Source organism: Callorhinus ursinus, unplaced genomic scaffold (genome assembly GCF_003265705.2).
Source record: "Callorhinus ursinus isolate GAN/ISIS: 27379988/994484 unplaced genomic scaffold, GSC_fseal_2.0 scaffold31, whole genome shotgun sequence".
Taxonomy (NCBI): domain Eukaryota; kingdom Metazoa; phylum Chordata; class Mammalia; order Carnivora; family Otariidae; genus Callorhinus; species Callorhinus ursinus.
The window spans coordinates 16,037,223-16,058,468 of record NW_027397093.1 but is presented as its reverse complement, the minus strand read 5'-3'; the positions used below and the strand labels follow the sequence as shown (position 1 = coordinate 16,058,468).

General features: G+C 38.8%; 1 protein-coding gene and 1 non-coding gene across 8 annotated transcripts in view; one reads left to right on the top strand and one right to left on the bottom strand.

Annotated features, from left to right (window-relative positions):
- CCAR1 (cell division cycle and apoptosis regulator 1) overlaps nt 1–21,246 on the top strand; it is a 63,758-nt gene that overhangs the window by 33,401 nt on the left and 9,111 nt on the right. For all 7 annotated transcript variants that reach the window (XM_025850201.2, XM_073878902.1, XM_025850203.2 and 4 more), the window contains 7 exons: nt 42–208; nt 942–1,152; nt 1,971–2,054; nt 3,667–3,852; nt 12,443–12,634; nt 17,221–17,460; nt 17,832–17,943. In XM_025850201.2, coding sequence (XP_025705986.1) covers nt 42–208; nt 942–1,152; nt 1,971–2,054; nt 3,667–3,852; nt 12,443–12,634; nt 17,221–17,460; nt 17,832–17,943 — 1,192 coding nt within the window. The remainder of the gene's footprint in view (nt 1–41; nt 209–941; nt 1,153–1,970; nt 2,055–3,666; nt 3,853–12,442; nt 12,635–17,220; nt 17,461–17,831; nt 17,944–21,246) is intronic.
- On the bottom strand, nt 7,090–7,194 carry LOC112807499 (U6 spliceosomal RNA). Its single transcript, XR_003204101.1, has one exon. It is a non-coding gene; the product is annotated as a U6 spliceosomal RNA (small nuclear RNA).

Here is a 21,246-nt window from a genome sequence, read left to right as displayed (position 1 = left end):
AGTTGCATAACACATGTAAATGATTCTTTGTTTTGAATTAGTTTTTAGTGGGCATGAAAGGCAAGGATGAAGCCATGGCCATTGGAGGTCACTGGTCTCCTTCGTTGGATGGACCAGACCCAGAAAAAGACCCCTCTGTGTTGATTAAGACTGCTATTCGTTGTTGTAAGGCTCTGACAGGCATTGATCTAAGTGTATGCACACAATGGTAAGTACCAATTCATTTCTTGATTAGAAATGTTTTTTCATAGTTTATATAGATGTTCTTATCTGTCAGCCTCCCCTCCCCCCTTATTTTAGCAACCTTGATCATGCAGGTAATCTCAAAGGAAAATCCCCATTTGTAGCAAAAGTTTATTTGGTGCCAAAAATGTTTGGGGGAAAAAGGATTTAAGAACTAATCAAAATAAACTGAACATTACTTAAGTGTTTTGTTATGCTTTACCTCGGAAGTTGGATGTATGTTGAAAATATTTTTCATTTCATGCATAGCTGGAGAAGATCGTCAAGAGAGAACTTCATTTCATTATAATTCTTTTGTTATAAAATGATGTAGGTGCTGATTATTTTTGTTCAGCCATATTTTCTCTTGAGGCTTATTTGTCTTGTGTATTTTAGTGTATTTCTTGTGACTTAATTGAGAATATTCTTTTTTTAGCACATGAAATCTGAACAGCTATCCAGCTTCTTCAGGTATTCTCTAAAATATGGGTAGCTCTATAATCAAACTTGAAAATGCCTTGGGGAACATATTCTTTTAACCATAAAATATTGTACAAATGTACCAAAAGAGGAACTATGGCTTCTATAATTTTTTTTTCTTTAGACCAACCTCAAGTTCTTGCAGCAAAATTTCTTTACTTGATGTGCTACAAGTGAACTAGGGTCTTTAAAATGTATTTTAGAATTTTTTTTCCAACATGCTTCTTCCCTTGCAACAGGTACCGTTTTGCAGAGATTCGCTACCATCGCCCTGAGGAGACCCACAAGGGGCGTACAGTTCCAGCTCATGTGGAGACAGTGGTTTTATTTTTCCCGGATGTTTGGCATTGCCTTCCCACCCGCTCAGAGTGGGAAACCCTCTCCCGAGGATACAAGCAGCAGCTGGTCGAGAAGCTTCAGGGTGAACGCAAGGAGGCTGATGGAGAACAGGCACTGAACGCTAATCCCTTTTTCTATTTCCGCTTCTCACAGGCACAGGAACACAGGCACAAATGCACACCACACACTACATAACAAACACACATGGAGGAACATAACTGGTAACAGCGACTGGTAATCCAGCTTTCAGCAGTATAGTTGTATTTTCTTTTCTTTAAAAAAAAAAATCTGTCTAGTATGCTAACTTTAAGAGTGCTGAGACCTCAAAGGAAAATAAGTTGTGCTTAAATTGCACAGAATTTTGTTTTTATCATAGGTCTAGTTGCTGGAATCTGGGACCAGTTGTTGAGCAAGGTTCAGTATTAAGCCATTTTAAACATTTTGCCATTTTCTAAAATTTAAAAAATTTTCTCTTTCACGGTCATCAGTTCTAGTCATGGATATTTGAAATTGGACAACCACAAGTCTGAGAGATTTGACATTTCAGGCTATGTGGCATCGTCTTTGGTACATTTGAAAGGTCTGACTAAATCAGTCTTAACTTTGGGTGGCTTGAAAATTGGGGCAAGATCACACACTGTGTGGTTAGTGGAGACCGGCAGTGTTTGTGCATCCCTGATATCCTTTGTGTTGTAATTTATCACCCTTTTGTGTTTCACAGATCTGGCTTTGATTGGCTGATGAGTGTCTTTGTGATCAGTTAAAAGTGGTAGAATGTATGTACGTGGACTTGCCTAAATAATAACTTTAGGAGAAGACAATCTGAAACATTTGTGACCTTGCACAGATCAGCAACAGACTTTTAAAAATAAATTACTTTTATTTTAAGGTTTCAGAATAGTAATTATGTTCTTAACTTTGTATATCAGGATGAAGAAGAGAAAGATGATGGTGAAGCTAAAGAAATTTCTACTCCCACCCATTGGTCTAAACTTGATCCAAAGACAATGAAGGTAACTTTGAAATTTGAAATTTCTAACAAGAATAGAGAATGAGATCCATGTTTTATCATAAAAAACCACTAAAGTCAACTGAATAAATATTCTGTATTTATGTGTGTATAATTATTAAATAAAGGTTGACTTCATAAATCAGTGCAGCCTATATCTGTCAAATGTAATACACAAGTGCATGTAGTGTGAGTAGCATCATTTTTTGATTGGGGAACGGACCAAGAAGGCAGAATTTCTGCACTTAAGTAATTTAAATTCAAGGAAAAGGGAAGAAACAGGAAAAAGATTATCAAGATTACTTTAGTTTTTGAAATAATATTTAAAAAGTAGGTTGATACACATCTGAACTGGGAAAGAATAATTTAAAAGCCTCTTTTGAAAATCACTGGTTAAGCTGTACTAGTTTTTCTTTGGTCCCCAATGTCTTTGGACTGATTATCATTCTATACTTTTTCGTTTCTGGGCTTATTTTTTTTTTTTTAAGATTTTATTTATTTATTTGACAGATAGCGAGAGAGGGAACACAAGCACGGGGAGTGGGAGAGGGAGAAGCAGGCTCCCCGCTGAGCAGGGAGCCTGATGCGGGGCTCAATCCCAGGACCCTGGGATCATGACCTGAGCCGAAGGCAGATGCTTAACGACTGAGCCACCCAGGCGCCCCTCGTTTCTGGGCTTATAACGTGAATGTAGATCCATAGAATTCTACGTGTGTACATTCTACGTGTGATCAGAAGATCACAAGCTTTTGCAGCCTGTTATTTTTAACACATAAAAGCTGACCTTTCGGTTAACTTTTGTTATCAGCAAAAAACCGGTTTTCTTCCTTTTTATGAAACTGTAGTTTTTTAACCCACATTGCTTTTTTTTAGTAAGTAGAGAATGTATATCATAAGATTAAGCCGCTTCCCAGGACTTTTTGTCAAACTGATGGCTTTGCCATTAAGTTTCTTATTTTAAAACTTGTATTTCTTTTGATTATTAATATAATGTGTGCTTATTTTAAAAATTGGTACATACATAGAAAAATAGAAGATAAAAGTTACTCAAGTCTGTAACTCAAACACAACCACTGTTAAAATGTTAGTGTATTTTTTTCAATTATTTTTTCTGTGTACAAGCTTTATGATTGGTTGGTTGCTTGGTTCTGATCATGTATAAAACATTGGCAGTCTCATCCTTTTCAATTAATATTGGTGTTTCCCATGTAATTATTTTTAAATGTTCTGTATTCCTGCCATCTAGTTGATGTGGTATTATTATCTTTGGTGGGTATTTAGATTCTTCACATTTTTGAGGAAGGAACTGTTACAAGAAATATGTAAAGGTTTTGTTTTGTTTTCCACTGTGTTTAGAATATTTCTTCAGAGTAAATTGCCATAAATTAGAATTTCTGTGTCAAAGAGCACTAACGGTTTTTAAAGCATCTTAAAACGTTACAGATTATTTTCCAAAAATTTTCTATCAGTTTGCATTTTCACAAACATGTTCTGAGCTGTACAAGTGTATTTTTCACCAACATTTTAAAAAACCAGATGAAAGATAATTGTATAGTTTGTTCCCTATTTCAATATCCTGTTTTCTTTTTCTGTGTTTATATACTGTGTATATTTAGGTAAATGATCTCCGAAAAGAATTAGAAAGTCGAGCTCTTAGTTCTAAAGGATTAAAATCCCAGTTAATAGCCCGGTTGACAAAACAGCTTAAAGTAGAAGAGCAAAAAGAAGAACAAAAGGAATTAGAGAAATCAGAAAAAGAAGAGGAAGAGGAGGATGATAGGAAATCTGAAGATGATAAAGAGGTATATACTATTAAATATAATATTGGTTTATAGAGAGTTCTTGAAATATGTTTGTGTATACTTTCATTAAGATAAAACTACAGGGGCCCCTTCCCCCTGCTCGCTCACTCTCGCTCTCTAAAATAAATCTTTTTTTTTTTTTTAAGATATAACTACATAACCCTAAGATTCAACCAGTTTTGCAAGTTTTGACACATGCATATAGTTGTGCAACCACCACCACAATTAAGATATGAAACAGGTCTGCCACCCCCTTAAAATCCTCTGTATCCATCTGTAAGCATTTTCCTCTCTCCATGTGTACTTTCTGCCTCCCAGACCAGCCTCTGGGAGCCACTGACCTGTTTCCTGTAGTTTTGCCAATTCCAGTATATCATGTAAATGGAACCATACAACCTGTTGAGTCTGACCTCTTCAACTCAGCATAATGCATTGGAGACTTGCCCATTTTGTTGTATATATCACTAATTTTTCCCTTTTTTTTTTTTTTAAGCTTTTAGAGAGGGCGGGGAGGGGCGGTAACGGGCAAGGGGTGAAGGGAGAGAGAGAATTCCAATCAGACTCCATGCTGAGCTCAGAGCCTGTCTTAGGGCCCTATCCCATGACCCTGAGACCATGATCTGAGGAGAAATCAAGAGTTGGATGCCCAGTCGACTGAGCCAGCCAGGTGCCCCTAATTTGTTCCTTTTATTCCTTAATAACATTCCATAGTATCAGTGTATCAGTTTATTAGCTTTCCACTTGAGAGACATTTGAGTTGTTTCCAACTCATGTATTTTTAATCTTCCCCTTTAAAAATGAATAATTATTCATATGTTTGGGTGCCTGGCTGGCTCAGTCATTAGAGCATGCGTTGAGCCCATGATCCCAAGATCAAGCCCAACGTTGGGCATAGAGTTTACTTAAAAAAATTACTCATATCTGGGGCGCCTGGGTGGCTCAGTCGTTAGGCGTCTGCCTTCGGCTCAGGTCGTGATCCCAGGGTCCTGGGATCGAGCCCCGCGTCGGGCTCCTTGCTCAGCGGGGAGTCTGCTTCTCCCTCTCCCACTGCCCCTGCTAGTGTTCCCTCTCTCGCTGTGTCTCTCTCTGTCAAATAAATAAATAAAATTTTTTTAAAAATTTAAAAAAATTACTCATATCTTAGATATAGAAAATGAGATAAAATTTGATTGACCGAGCCATTAAGTTCGGAGACTGAGTTCTAGTGAAGTGCTTATTCCAGAATTTTGCTGCTTCTACAGCTATGTGTTTGATTGCACTTCAGTCCTTAAGACTCTGAGACTGTAGACTTATGCCCTTAAAATAATTCCTGCATGCATAAGCCTGTCATTTGTTTTCTGAATTTGAAGTACAGGAACATAAGCAGCATGTTAGAATACCAGTAATTGGAGAAACCTACATTATGTGTTTCTTAATGTGATGCATTGTGGAGTGTACGTCATTATTTAGGAAGTATTCTTGCCAAAAGTGTTTTACCTTAATCTAATTATGAGGGAACAATCAGATAAATTTAGAATGTGAAAACTTCTGCAGAGCAGCTTGTCTGAACTTTTTAAAAAAAGGTCTATATAATGAGAGACTAAAGAAGAAAAATGATATATAGTAAAAGAGTTTAGCGAGGCATGACAACTGAATGCACTGAGTGTGAAACTTGACAGGTCCTGAATGGGGGGGTATGCCATTAAAGAGTAGCTTGGGAATAACTGGAGATATTTGTTTATGGATGTGATATTAGATAATACTGAAGCAGTGCTAAATTTCTTGGATGTGATGTTTTTGTGATCATGTAGAATTGCCTTGTTATTCCGAGGTGCGTTGATTTGTGATTTCTTATTCAGTAGATTATAAATATTTACCTTGATAGTGAAATTGTCTCACTTGGCCAGTGGGAGCCCTATCGAGTTGGCTTCTATGTCCTTTGACACATTCTCATCATATTTTGAGGACTTATTTTGCAGCACAAAACAATGTTGCACTCTCACTGTGTACTCTCCCTGCCCTGGTTCTGTAATCAGCCATTTTCCCAGAGAGCCCTGATACTTTTTAGTGAAGAATGATAATGATATTTAGAAGCCAAGATATACTCATTGGTATCATTGTTATGCTGCTGTCAGCCCCTGTCAGTGAACAGAATTTTGGTACAGATATATATTCGTTTATACTTATGTTTAGGTATGTATATATGTATTTTTTTCTGTATTTGTTAGTATATATTGTGTGTATTGAATGTCGTAAGTTTATGCTAGTATTTCCAATTCTGTTCCCAACATCAGAGTTCATTTCAGTTTCTCCCTTTCCATCTGTTTAATTCCTTTGTCCAATAATGAGAAACATAGCTTCCATTGTACTTAATAATTATTTACTTACTTGCTCAGTTGTCTGTCGCATTCCCTTTCCTATCTGGATACCCTCTTTACTTTGGTCTGATTTCCTACCCTGTATTCTGTCTTTATATGGATGCCCTCCTTGCTCTATTTGGGTTTTAATACCTGGTAACTGGGCAGCTCATCTGTTCTGGGCATTGTAGCTCTACCTCTCTGTCAGTCTCCATCCCCTGTGTAGACACCTGCTTGGCATGGAGGAGTTGCTTTAGAATTGAATTGTTATGGACAGAAGGAGTAGATAGAGAAGGCAAAGAAGAGCTGGTTTTCACTTTTTTTTTTTTTTTAAAGATTTATTTATTTGAGAGAGAGAATGAGATAGAGAAAGAGCATGAGAGGGGAGAGGGTCCGAGGGAGAAGCAGACTCCCTGCTGAGCAGGGAGCCCAATGAGGGACTCGATCCTGGGACTCCAGGATCATGACCTGAGCCGAAGGCAGTCGCTTAACCAACTGTGCCACCCAGGCGCCCGAGCTCGTTTTCACTTTTTGATGTTAGCAGCCATTGGGGTTGAAAACTGGTGATAATTCTTACCATTTTGTTTTCACATATTTTCCTCTTGTGCTATTTGATTACGTAGTGGTATAGTTTTACCTATTTGTAAATTCATATAGAAGAAGGCAGGATCAATGCTTGATTTCTTTTTATTTTTTTAAAATACAGAATGCGGGGCATCTGGGTGGCTCAGTCGTTAAGTGTCTGCCTTCAGCTCAGGTCGTGATCTCCAGGGTTCTGGGATCAAGCCCCGCATCAGGCTCCCTGCTCCGTGGGAAGCCTGCTTCTCCCTCTCCTACTCCCCCGGTTGTGTTCCTTCTCTCACTGTGTCTCTTTCAAATAAATAAATAAAATTAAAATAAATAAAATATAGAATGCTTCTTAAATATGAGTCATCCTTGTGCAAGGCCCATGCTAATCTTCTCCATATTGGTCTAATTTTACTACATGTGCTGCTGAAGCAAGCACTGTTTTCCTTTATTTTATCCAGCTTTCAAGATATTGAATTGGTTCCCTATCATCTTCTGATGGTTACCTGTTTGTGTGTGTGTGTGTGTGTGTGTGTGTGTGTGTGTGTGTGTTTAAAAGATTTTTATTTATTTGACAGAGACAGCGAGAGAGGGAACACAAGCAGGGGGAGTGGGAGAGGGAGAAGCAGGCTTCCCACTGAACAGGGAGCCCGATACAGGGCTCAATCCCAGGACCCTGAGATCATAACCTAACCGAAGGCAGACGCTTAACGACTGAGCCACCGAGGCGCCCCTACCTGTTTGTTTTTAAACGTTATTGTTGGTGTGCCTGGGTGGCCCAGTCGGGTGAGCGTCTTCCTTTAGCTCAGGTCATAATCCCAAGGTTTTAGGAAACCCTGCCTTGGTTTCCCTGCTCAGCGAGGAGCCTGCTTCTCCCTTTGCCTCCGCCCCTCCCCCTGCTTGTGCTTTCTCTCTCTCAAATAAATAAAATCTTTTTAAAAAAATAAACATCATTATGGATTTATAAATTTATTTTTCTAAGATTTTTTTATTAGAGAGCACAAACAGGGAGAGTGGCAGAGGGAGAGGGAGAAGCAGACTCCCCACTGAGCAGGGACCCTGATGCAGGTCTTTGATCCCAAGACCCTGGGATCATGAGCTGAGCTAAAGGCAAGATGCTCAACCGACTGAGCCACCCAGACTCCCCGAATTTGTAGATTTAAACACATTTTATGGGTTTTATTCGTTGTAATTCTTATCCTTATTGAAGCTCAAATTGTCTTTTTTTGTCCAGTGAGTAGGAATATATATATAGATACACAACACTAATGTAGAACTAATAGTATACCACTGTTATTGCTGAAATTTGTTTAAAATTATTTTTGCATTCTTTTTTCTTTTTAATTTATTTGAGAGAGAGTAAGTACAAGCAGGCAGAGGGTCAGAGGAAGAGGGAGAAACAACTCACTGCTGAGCAGGGCGTGCGGGACTCCATTCCAGGACGCTGGGATCATGACCTGAGCCAAAGGCAGACACTTAACCGACTGAGCCACCCAGGCGCCCCTGTTTTTGCATTTCCTATTGTCACTTTCTCCCCATTTTTTTTTTAAGATTTTTTTAAATTTTTATTTTTATTTATTCATGAGAGACAGAGAAAGAGAGAGGCAGAGGGAGAAGCAGGCTCCCAAAGAGCAGGGAGCCCAATGTGGGCCTCGATCCCAGGACCCTGGGATCATGACCTGAGCTGAAGGCAGACGCTTAACCATCTGAGCCACCCAGGCACCCTCTCCCCATTGTTTTTATGTTGTACTATGAATACATCATCCTAATGTGTAGCATTACATATTGTACTCTTTTAATTCTCATTTAGTCTTGGTCCTACAATTACCGTATCTAATGCTCACCACTAGTCCTTTTGTCATTGTGTCTGAAGCTCATCTCTAGGAGATGCCTCAGAGCTCATGTATGTTCATAACAGTTTGACTATACTATACTTAAAAGTCAGTTTTGCCAGCTTTTGCCTGCCAGTACTTGGTGTAAAAAAGAATCCTTCATCCCTGCTATATACATCTTTGGGTGTTATTACCAAAGGCACTATAATTGAGGTGAACATGAGTGAGTTGGGCCTTGTGACACAAGGAGGCAAAGTTATTTGGGGCAAATATTCCCAGGTTACCAAGAACCCTGAAAATTATGGATGCTTAAATGCAGTCCTGCTGGTTTGACAGCAGTTTCGGAGAAGTAATTCCTTACAAATTCTTGAAGAGTACACACCCATCAGGAAGACCACCATTACTGTGGTGGTTCTGAATACTACCAAACAGCCTTACGTATCTGCAGTCATCAAGAGAAGTATTTATTCTGTGAAAAACATTAAAATAGACATTTATTAAAATAAAGTCAGTTTTGCTAAATATAAAGTCTTTGATTCACATTTATATTCCTTTAAATATCTTAAATATGTTACTCTTTTTTAAAGATATTTATTTATTTATTTATTTTAGAGCAAAATGAGCAGTGGGGGAGAGCTGGGGAGGGGGAAAGGGAAGGGAGCCTCCAGTACACTCTGTGCTGAGCCTGGAGCATGATGTGGGGCTCAGTCTCACAACCCTGAAGATCGTGATCTGAGCCGAAACCAGGAGACAGACACTTAACTGGGTGAGCCACCCAGGCATCCCTATGTTACTGGTTTTTTGTTTGTTTTAAGACTTTTATTTATTGACAGAGACGGAGAGGGAACTATACTAGATACCTCATGAAGTGGAATCATACAGTATTTGTTCTTTTGTGTCTGGCTTCTCTCACTTAGCATAATGTTTTCAGAGTTCATCCATGTCATAGAATGGATTGGAACTTCATTTCTTTCTTTTTTGTTAAGATTTTATTTATTTGACAGAGACAGCGAGAGAGGGAACACAAACACAAGCAGGGGGAGTGGGAGAGGGAGAAGCAGGGTCCCCGCTGAGCAGGGAGCCCGATGCGGGGCTCGATCCCAGGACCCTGGGATAATGACCTGAGCCAAAGGCAGACACTTAATGACAGCCACCCAGATGCCCCAGAACTTCATTTCTTTATAAGGCTGAATAATACTCCATTGCATGTATATACTGCATTTTGTTTATCCCTTCATCTGTTAATGGACACTTGAGTTGTTTTCACCTTTTGGTATTGTGAATAAAACTATCTACAAGCATGTTTTCAGGGCGCCTGGGTGGCTCTTCTATTCTGTCACCTCATTTTCAGTTTTAAAATTCTTATTTAGGGGTGCCTGGGTGGCTCAGATGGTTAAGCGTCTGCCTTCGGCTCAGGTCGTGATCCCAGGGTCCTGGGATCGAGCCCCACATCGGGCTCCTCGCTCAGCGAGGAGCCTGCTTCTCCCTCTCCCTCTGCCTCTCTCCCTGCTCATGCTTTCTCTCTCTCTCAGTATCTCTGTGTCTCAAATGAATAAATAAAATCTTAAAAAAAGTTTTAAATTCTTATTTATATTGTCCTGGGGCTCCTGGGTGGTTCAGTCAGTTAAGTGTCTGCCTTGAGCTCAGGTCACGAACCTAGAGTCCTGGGAATGAGCCCAGCATTGGACTCCCTGCTCAGCGGAGACCCTGCTTCTCCCTTTGCCCCTCACCATGCTCGTGCTCTCTTTCTCGCTCTCTCAAGTAAATAAATAAAATTTTTTTTTAAAAAAATAAAATTTATTTATATTGTCCTTTCATATCTTGTAAGATTTTCTTAATCTCTTAGTACGCTTTAAAATAGTTAAGATTTTTTATCTGTCTATGCCTCTTTTTCTGGCCCACTTTCATTGTCTGTAGGGATGTAATTCTCCTTGTTCTCTTTTAAATAGTAACTTTCTATAGGACTTGACCTCAATACTTTCTTTTGCTCATTTTTATGTGAATTTACTTTGCCTAACATTTTATTAGAAGAGGTTGCTTAAGGGGTGCCTCAGTCAGATAAGTGACCGACTCTTGGTTTTGGCTCAGGTCGTGTGATCTTAGGGTCATGAGATTGAGCCCCATGTTGGACTCCATGCTCAGTGGGGAGCCTGCGCATGCACAGCGCGTGCTCTCTCTCTCTCTCTCTCTCTCAAATAAATCTTGAAGAAAAATAAAGAGGTTGCTTAAGATAGCTTTTTCCTAACTTCATAAAGATTTATATTTTAATATTGTTTTCTTACTCTGTTTAAAACTGTGGTGGTTTGTGGGTGCCTGGGAGGCTCAGTCAGTTAAGTGTCAGCCTTCGGCTCAGGTCATGATCCCAGGGTCCTGGGATTGAGTCTCGAATTGGGCTCCCTCCTCAGTCGGGAGTGTGCTTCTCCCTATGCGCCCTCCTCTGTTCGTGCCCTCTCCCTCTCTCTCTCTCTCTCTCACAAAAATAAATAAAATCTTAAAAAAAAAAAAAAACTATGGTTATTTGCTTTCTAAGATTTCAGTGTCTGTTGCCCTTCCATCACTGTTTATTGGGTTGGGACCTTTTCCTCCCATGTCTATGTTGTTGCTTTCCTGCTCAGTATTGATTCTGCTTTCAGAAATTTCTTCACAGGGTGAGAGACCCTGTGCTGGAAAGATGCCCTGGTAAATCAGCTTTGCAAGTTCGTAGGACTAGAATATTCTAGGCCCTTTTATTTTTTTAAAGATTTTATTTATTTGTTAGAGTGGGCGAGAGAGAGTGAGTGAGAGAGAGCGAGCAAGGGTACAAGCAGGGGGAGCTGCAGGCAGAGGGAGAAGCAGGCTCCCCACCAAGCAAGGAGCCTGATGCGGGACTCAATCCCAGGGCACTGGGATCATGACCCGAGCCGAAGGTAGACGCTTAACTGCTTAACTGACTGAGCCACCCAGGCGCCCCTAGGCCCTTTTAGATCTTAACACAGGCTCCTTGTACTCACTGTTGTTGGGAGTAAAACATTGCCTAGTTTCAGCTGCTGTTATGAAATTGAACTCACTTTCCAGTGAATGCCTTTTGACTGTTTTGTGGTTTTTCTGTTCTTAGAGCCATAAAACAACCCCGTTGTTTCCTTCTGCTTTCCCTCTGCACAGATGCCAGTAACATATAGGTCTTTTGGCTCTTGTGACTTTTTCCCACTCATTTGTTTATTGGGGTTTGTGGGAATACTGTTTCACCTTGTTTTGTTCTGAATGTACATGAATGTTGGGTGTTGGTTTTGGTATCTAGATTATTCCCTTTTTTTTTTAAGTTTTTTTTTTTTAATTTTTTATTTATTTGACAGAGAGACAGCCAGAGAGGGAACACAAGCAAGGGGAGCAGGGTGGGAGAAGCAGGCTTCCCGCAGAGCGGGGAGCCTGATGCAGGGCTCGATCCCAGGACCCTGGGATCATGACCTGAGCCGAAGGCAGATGCTTAACGACTGAGCCACCCAGGCGCCCCTAGATTATTCCCTTTTTTTTTTTTTGATTATTCCCTTTTTATATGGGGATTCCGGAAGATCCAGAAACTATGCTGCTGTCACTATTTTCCAGAATCCCAGGTTTATATAATGTTAACATAGGTATTTTTTTTCTCTTTAGAAGTTAGTTTCTTGTGCTGGGAAGCTCAAAAGAGAAAAGTAGGAGCCATAGAAGCTGCTGTCTTCTTTACTAAATTTGAACTTTCTTCCCAGCCCTTATGGTTGGCATAATCACCATAAGGAGTCATGGGAATTTTGCCCTTTTTCTTTACATGGTGTGCATTTGATACATACATACATATTGTACATGGAAGTTTAACCATTACTTAAAATTTCAAATATGTAGGAAGAAGAAAGAAAACGTCAAGAGGAAATGGAACGCCAGCGTCGGGAAAGAAGATATATTTTGCCCGATGAACCAGCCATCATTGTACATCCAAACTGGGCTGCAAAAAGTGGAAAGTTTGATTGTAGCATTATGTCTTTGAGTGTACTTTTAGACTACAGATTAGAGGATAATAAAGAACATTCATTTGAGGTAATATTTTAATTTTGAATTGGGATCTAAATAAGGTATACACATTTTGATTGGTTAATATATTGCTTAAATCTCTTTGATGGCCCTTTTCATGGATTCTCTTTTTTTGTTTTTGTTTTTTTCTTTCAATTTATTTGGGGGGAGTTGAACACCAGCTGATTTTTCCTACAAGATTCACTTCTGGTGATTGCATTCCTGTAGTATCATTTATATGTTCCTCTGGCCTCTGTATTTCCTGTAAATTGATAGTTGGATCTAAAGTCTTAATCAGGTTCTGATTTAATTACTATTTTTAAAAAAATACTGAAGTAGTGTTATGTTTTTTATCAGACTATCAGGAGACACATAATACATAATGTCTAATTACCCCTTGGGAATGAGGTAATGCTATATTGTTTACTCTAGAATTAAAATAGCATTCAGTGGGATTTAAAATTATACTTGTGATTGACTGAAGTGTAAGATAAAAGATGTTTATTTTTCAACATGAGTCTATTTCTTACCATTATTATAGAGCAGATTTACAACATATAGTTTATTTTTCAAAATAATTGAAGATTTTTATCCCTAAAGAAGTGATTGCTTCATTCTTACCAACACATTTCACATTTTTGTTTGTATGTTTTGTTTTATAAATTATGTTGGAAAGATCCATCAGACTTACTTGACCCAAAAGGTCATTGTCCACAAGATGAAAATGAAATACTTAGACTAGAGACATTTACAAACAAATATAGAGGCTTACTGAGGCAATTATAATACACGATGTGCATGCTTATTGGTCCTGATAAAAGACAGGTTACAAATATTAAAATATTTACAATGTTTAGTACATTAATAATTCCAGTAAGCCTGTTTTTTTAAATATTATATACTACATGATTTTATTACCAGTTACTTAATATAACTCTTAATAGTGCCTACCATCTCGTAGTAATTTGAATAAAAAATGAAAAAAATTAGTGTTTGGTATTACTGCTTATATAGTATATACCATGCATCTGACTGATGCTGTAGGAGGATCTCAAACTAACGCTACTCCAGTGGAAACAAAGCAGTTTGTGAAACGCCATTTGCTAGCAAAATGATCCCTTACCTAAAAAAGAAAAAGAAGAAGATAGCAGGAGAGGAAGAATGAAGGGGAGTAAGTCAGAGGGGGAGACGAACCAGGAGAGATGATGGACTCTGAAAAACAAACTGAGGGTTCTAGAGGGGAGGAGGGTGGGGGGGGGATGGGTTAGCCTGGTGATGGGTATTAAAGAGGGCACATTCTGCATGGAGCACTGGGTGTTGTGAACAAACAATGAATCATGGAACACTACACCAAAACAAATGATGTAATATATGGTGATTAACATAACAATAAAAAATTTTAAAAAATGATCCCTTACCTTTTACCTCCCCACCTAATATATCTCCTGGGTTAATTTCCTTTTAGTCTATTTAGAATGCAAATGTCATTTTGGTACATGAATTTTTTTTTTTAAGATTTATTTATTTTAGGGAGAGAGAGAGCATGAGCGGGAGGGGCAGAGAGAGAGAGGGAGAGAAAATCTAAAGCAGACTGTGCTGAGCACAGAGTCCAGCGCAGAGCTTGATCTCATGACCCTGAGATAATGACCTAAGCCAAAATCCAGAGTCGAACGCTTAACTGACTCAGCCACCCAGGCTCCCCTTGATACATGAATTTTTATTTTATTTTATTTATTTATTTATTTTTTAAGATTTTATTTATTTATTTGAGAGAGAGAGAATGAGAGATAGAGAACACGAGAGGGAAGAGGGTCAGAGGGAGAAGCAGACTCCCCGCCGAGCAGGGAGCCCAATGTGGGACTCGATCCCAGGACTCCAGGATCATGACCTGAGCCGAAGGCAGTCGCTTAACCAACTGAGCCACCCAGGCGCCCATTATTTTATTTATTTACTTGACAGACACAGCGAGAGAGGGAACACAAGCAGGGGGAATGGGAGAGGGAGAAGCAGGCTCCCTGCCAAGTAGGGAGCCCGATGCGGGGCTTGAACCTAGGACCATGACCTGAGCTGAAAGCAGACATTTAACAACTGAGCCACCCAGGCACCCCCAATTTTTAAAAAATAATCTGTAATTAAGAAAAGCCATTTATCATAAAATTATAAATCTTTGGTTGATTTAATATTAATGCTATATTTGTCTCAGTGCTTTTACATGAAAAGATTTAAAAATTAATTCTGTTCTTCTAGGTTGTGCCTGGCTGCCTCCGTGGAAGAGTATGAAACTCTTGATCTCGGGGTTTTAGGTTCAAGCCCCACATTTGGTTCAAAATTACTTAATAAATAAACTTAAAAAAAAATTCTGGGGACGCCTGGGTCCCTCGGTTAAGCGTCTGCCTTCGGCTCAGGTCATGATTCTCCCTGCTCAGTGGGGAGTCTGCTTCTCCCTCTGCCTGCTGCTTCCCCTGCTTGTGCACTCTCTCTCGCAAATAAATAATTCTTTAAAAAAAATTAATTCTGCTCTTCTAGTTACTGTTCTGGGCTTCTTGTAATTTAACCTATTTAACTTACTGCTTTTTATCTCTAGGTAATGAAAAAGAGAAGACTCTTAGGAAAAGATAATGCCTCTTGTATTTATGCAAATGGAAATCTTATTTAGTTTCACTAATGGTTAAGAGGGGAGTTTTCAATATCTCTCTTTTTTTAAGAGAGAGGTTCAGAGAAAATCTTAGGCTCTCTATGCCTAGTGCAGAGTCCAACTCTTGGGGTTCGATCTCACAACCCTGAGATCATGACCTGAGGCGAAATCAGGAGTCAGATACTTAACTGACTGAGCCACTCAGGCACTGTGAGTTTTCAATATCTGGATGGTCATTTTACTGATAATAAATTTCTGTTTTAAAATGTGTAAAGACTGGGCATGAGTTAAAGAAAAATAGATTATAAATTCAATTTTAATTTTAATACATTATATTATCCTTTATGATCAGGTAAATAGTCTGATTAAAGTGTTTTATCAAACATACTGAAGTTTATACATTTTAGAGTTGTGTTCAACCATTTCAAGTTCTGGACCCTTTTAATCTGTTGGAAACCGTTAGCCTTAGAATTTTTTTTTTTAGAATGTTAATTATTTTTTTAATTTTTTAAATATTTTAATTATTTGAGAGAGAGTGTGAGTGGAAGGAAGGACAGAGGGAGAGGGAAAATCTCAAGCACTGAGTGCAGAGCGCGATACAGGGCTTGAGATCATGACCTGAGCTGAGATTGAGTCAGACACTTAACCAACTTAGCTACCCAGGTGCCCCAAGATTTTATTTTTAAGTAATATCTACACCTGATGTGGGGCTCAAACTCACAACCCTGAGATCAAGAGTCACGTGCTCTAGTGACTGAGCCAGCCAGGCACCCCATACTTAGAAATATTTATGTAGAAAATTTAGTGTATAATTTTAGGTTCAAGAGTATGTCATTATCCATGGATATTTGCATAATAATAATACTATCCACGGATATTTGCATAGTAATAACACATGCTCCCTACTCACAATTCTGAGTTGGTATACCCTGCCTGAAATGCTTTTCTAGGTACCTATCTGGCCCCATTCACTTGTCACCAGGTCACTTCTGATGTCACCTAATCAGAGAGATCTTCTCTGACTACACTGTACTTTCTTGTTACTTTGTGTGTTTATCCTGCCTTTTTTTTTTTTTTCTTAAAATTTGTTGTTCAAAGGGCGCCTGGGTGGCGCAGTTGGTTAAGCGACTGCCTTCGGCTCAGGTCATGATCCTGGAGTCCCAGGATCGAGTCTCACATCGGGCTCCCTGCCCAGCAGGGAGTCTGCTTCTCCCTCTGACCCTCTTCTCTTCCCTCTCGTGCTCTCTATTTCTCATTCTCTCTCTCTCATATAAATAAATAAAAATCTTTAAAAAAAAATTTGTTGTTCTGGTTATCCTTTACTTTTCCCCATTAGATTATTAGCAAATTAGAGTTAGGATTTTTATCTGCTTCCTTCACTTCTGTATCCCTAATGCCTAGAATAGTCCATGGTACATAGTAGGTATTTCAGAAAAACTTGAGTAAATTAAAAAATACATTTATCATGAAGATTAATTGCTGTGTAAAATAGAAATCCTTTTTTCCTACTCATTTTCAAACTCCAAATTTCATTTCAAAATTTGTCAAGTTTTGTATTTTTTAAAAATTGGGCCAAAAATATATTAAACGTAGTGTTTATATCTTCAGGAGAGTTTTTTTTCTTATTATTATTCATTTGAGACACAGAGATAAAGCATGAGTAGGGGGAGAAGGAGAGGGAGGGGGAGAAGCCGACTCCCTGCTCAGCAGGGAGCCCGATGAGGGCCTCGATCCCAGGACCCTGGGATCATGACCTGAGCCGAAGGCAGATGCTTAACCGACTGAGCCACCCAGGCACCCCCAGGAGAGTTTTTGAGTCTTTTGAAGATCCTCAACATCATTGACATCAATTATTGTAACTCTTTTGTTAGTGCATATTAATTGTTAGATGTGGCAAATCATTATTTGATAAATTATTCTGGATTTATTCAGTATTTCTTTCAAGTTTACTGGGTTACTGTTGGTATCTTTGTTATAGGTTTCACTGTTTGCAGAACTTTTCAATGAAATGCTTCAAAGAGATTTTGGTGTCAGAATATACAAATCATTACTATCTCTTCCTGAGAAAGAGGACAAAAAAGAAAAGGAAAAGAAAAGCAAAAAAGATGAAAGAAAAGATAAAAAAGAAGACAGAGATGAAGAAACTGATGAGCCAAAACCCAAACGGAGAAAATCAGGCGATGATAAGGATAAAAAAGAAGATAGAGATGAAAGGAAGGTCTGTAATTATTTCCATTACCAGCAACCTATTTAGAAATTTTCCTTTCGTTTCTAGAGTATAACAAATGATGAATTTTATCAGAAGAGCAAAATGTAAAGGCTGAACTAAAAGATTAGAAATGTAAGTCTTTGAATTAAGCCTATATAGACATCTAGAACTAGTTTCTGGTAGTTATTTTTTTTTTTAAGGTATGCAGCATGACGATATATTTACATGTATTGTGAATGGTAGTTTAATTTTAAAGTGTATTAAGAAAATTTTATAACTTGATTCTGTTACAAGTAAATAATGAATTTAATGTTTCTTTGTTTTAGTCATTTAACATTTGGTCAGAAATCTTGCTTAATTTAAGGCATTTTAAATTATAGAAAGAAGATAAAAGAAAAGAGGATTCTAAAGATGATGATGAAACTGAAGAAGATAATAATCAGGATGAATATGATCCAATGGAAGCAGAAGAAGCTGAGGATGAAGAAGATGGTATGATTCAAATGTACTTATTTCTCATTAGGGTGAAAAATACATTTTTTTTTAAAGATTTTATTTATTTATTTATTTGACAGACACAGCGAGAGAGGGAATACAAGCAGGGGCAGTGGGAGAGGGAGCAGCCTTCCCGTCAATCAGGGAGCCTGGGATCATGACCTGAGCCAAAGGCAGACGCTTAATAACTGGGCCACCCAGGCGCCCTGAAAAATACATTTTTTGTTTGATGACTTTGTATAATAGCAATCTATAATTTTAAAATTTTTTCTTTTTCAGAATAGAAATGGTTAAAATATTCTTTAGTAAAAATCTATATTTTATTAATAGATGAGAGGATATTTTTTAAGGTAGAACTTAACGTTTTATTTAGATCTTCATTAAACTGTTGGAATTGAGAACCAGACATATATAATAAACCTCCAAAAATAGACCCTGAAAGGCACTTTCTGCTTAAGGCAAGTGGTCGTAGGACAAGCATGTAAACAAGCTAGCTTCTCTGTACCACACCCACTACGTCAGGCTTGCTCCATGGCCCCTGCATCACCTCTGCTCTCCCTTCTGTTAACACCAGCCATACCCCCCTATGTCTAACCCAAGGGTTTTTTGTAGGACAACTTGGATTACCTGGGAATGCTGGAAACATGTTGTTAAAGGAATCATGCTATTGAGAGGAAAAACATTTTTTTAAGCTGCCTTCTGAGGTGATGGCTTCTCTGTACTTAACGCCATACTCCAGAATACAATAAATAAGCAATTAGAAAGTGTTCAAATATGAAGGGATTTTGTCCCTGCCACCCAAAGTACTGCTCTCTAAAGGAAGCCGGTTTCTCTGTAGCTACACCAGCTGTTCAGAAAGCTCATTGGACCTGGTTTTGAAAGTCAAACCATTAAAAACCCCTGGGAGGAATTATTTTGCAGTGTGGAGTACTCTTTCTTTTCTTTTCTTTTCTTTCTTTCTCTTTCTTTCTTTCTTTCTTTCTTTCTTTCTTTCTTTCTTTCTTTCTTTCTTTCTTTCTTTTCTTTCTTCTTTTCTTTCTTTCTTATTTTAAGATTTTATTTATTTATTCATGAGAGACAGAGAGAGAGAGGCAGAGGGAGAAGCAGGCTCCCAAGGAGCAGGGAGCCCGATGCAGGACGCGATCCCGGGACCCTGGGATCATGACCTGAGCCAAAGGCAGACGCTTAACCATCTGAGCCACCCAGGTGCCCTTGGTCTTTCTTATAAAGAAAAAATAGTTAATCTGGTACCAAAGTGTGCAACCTACAGACCGTTAGGTTCTGCCTTCTGACATCTGTGTATGATAGATGAGAGGATTTTTTTTTTTAAGATTTTATTTATTTATTTGAGAGAGAGAGAAGAGAGATAGAGAACACAAGAGGGAAGAGGGTCAGAGAGAGAAGCAGACTCCCTGCCGAGCAGGGACCTCGATGTGGGACTCGATCCTGGGACTCCAGGATCATGACCTGAGCCGAAGGCAGTCGCTTAACCAACTGAGCCACCCAGGTGCCCAGATGAGAGGATTTTTTAAAGACATGCTTTTTTTTTTTTTAAAGTAACTCCTACTTCCAACATGGGGATCAAACTCATGACCCTGAGATCAATAGCTGCATGCTCTACTAACTGAACCAGCCAGACACCCCAAGATAATGTTTATTTTTGATTATCATACGTTCTGTATGTAATTAATACTTACTCAATTTAAGGAATATATTTCCCTGAACATGTTAATTTAGCTATGTCATAAAGGTATAACAGTCCCTGTTGTTCCATAGTTTTCTAAGGAAGAACATACTGTGTAGTCTTTTGCATGTTTGACAGTCTCCATAATTTAAAAAAAATACTAAAATTAGTTTGCTAAAGAAGAATTTATTTGGAACACTACATCAAAAACTAATGAACATAATTTTAAAAAATATATATTCTAGGGGTGCCTGGCTGGCTCAGTTGGTGGAGTGTGCAACTTTTTTTTTTAAGATTTTATTTATTTATTGGACAGAGAGAGGGAACACAAGCACGGGGAGTGTGAGAGGAAGAAGCAGGCTGCCCCAGAGTGTGCAACTCTTGAACTTGGGTCCTGAATTCGAGCCCCACATGGGGTGTAGAGATTAAATTAAAAAAAAAAAATAAAAAGACTGGGGCGCCTGCGTGGCTCAGTTAGTTAAGTGTCTGCCTTTGGCTCAGGTCATGATCCCAGAGTTCTGGGATCACCCCTGGGTAGGACTCCCTACTCGGCGGGGAGTTTGCTTCTCCCTCTTCCACCCCACGCCCCTGGCTCGTGCTTTCTCTCAAATAAATAAAATCTTTACAAAAAAAATTAAAAATAAAGACTAATGATAATAAACACCTGTTTATCACCCAAGTTAATAAAAGACACTTACCAATGGGAATGATATTCAAAATACTTAAGGACACCTGGCTGGCTCAGTTTGTAGAGCATGCAGGTCTTAATTCAGGGTCAGGAGTTCAAACCCCACACTGGGCACAGAGGTTACTTAACGACAATAAACGTCCTGATGAGTTATAGATGTCAGCCGTAAAGTATCTCTGAAGTACCACTGAGTACTTGTCAATCTCCATATAGATTTGAGACTTTAAAAATCTTTTTTTTTAGGGCGCGTGGGTGGCTTAGTCGGTTAAACATCTGCCTTTGGCTCAGGTCATGATCCCAGGGTCCTGGGACGGAGTCCCACATCAGGCTCCCTGATCAGCCTTTACCCCACTAGTTTGATGGCAGTTTCATCCTTCAGGTTGCTCACGCTAACATCTAGGAATCATCCTAAACTCATTTATTTTTGCCATAGTCCCATTTCCAATCTATCTGGAAGTCATATTGCCTCTATTTTAAAAACATACTCAGAAACAGACCATATTTCACCAGCTCCACTAATCTAACCTTAATCCAAGCCATGTTGTCTCCTGCCTACTTTATTTTAAAAACCTCTTATCTAGGGGCGGCTCAGTCAGTTGAGCATCTGCCTTTGGCTTGAGTAATGATCCCAGGGTCTTGGGATCAAGCCCCTCATCAGGTTCCCTGCTCATCAGGGAATCTGCTTTTCCCTCTTACTCTGCCCCCGTCTTGTGCTCCATGTCTCTCTCTCTCTCTCAAATAAATAAAATCTTTTAAAAAAATAAAAGATTAAAAAAAAATAACCTTCTATCTGGTTTCCTTGCTTAACTCCCTTCTCCTCTAAAGTCTCTTCTCAACACAATTGCCAGAACAACCTTTGTAAAATTTAAGTCATTTCATTTATTTGTTTGATTTCTTTCATTTGTTTTCAGATTCCTTCAATGGCTCA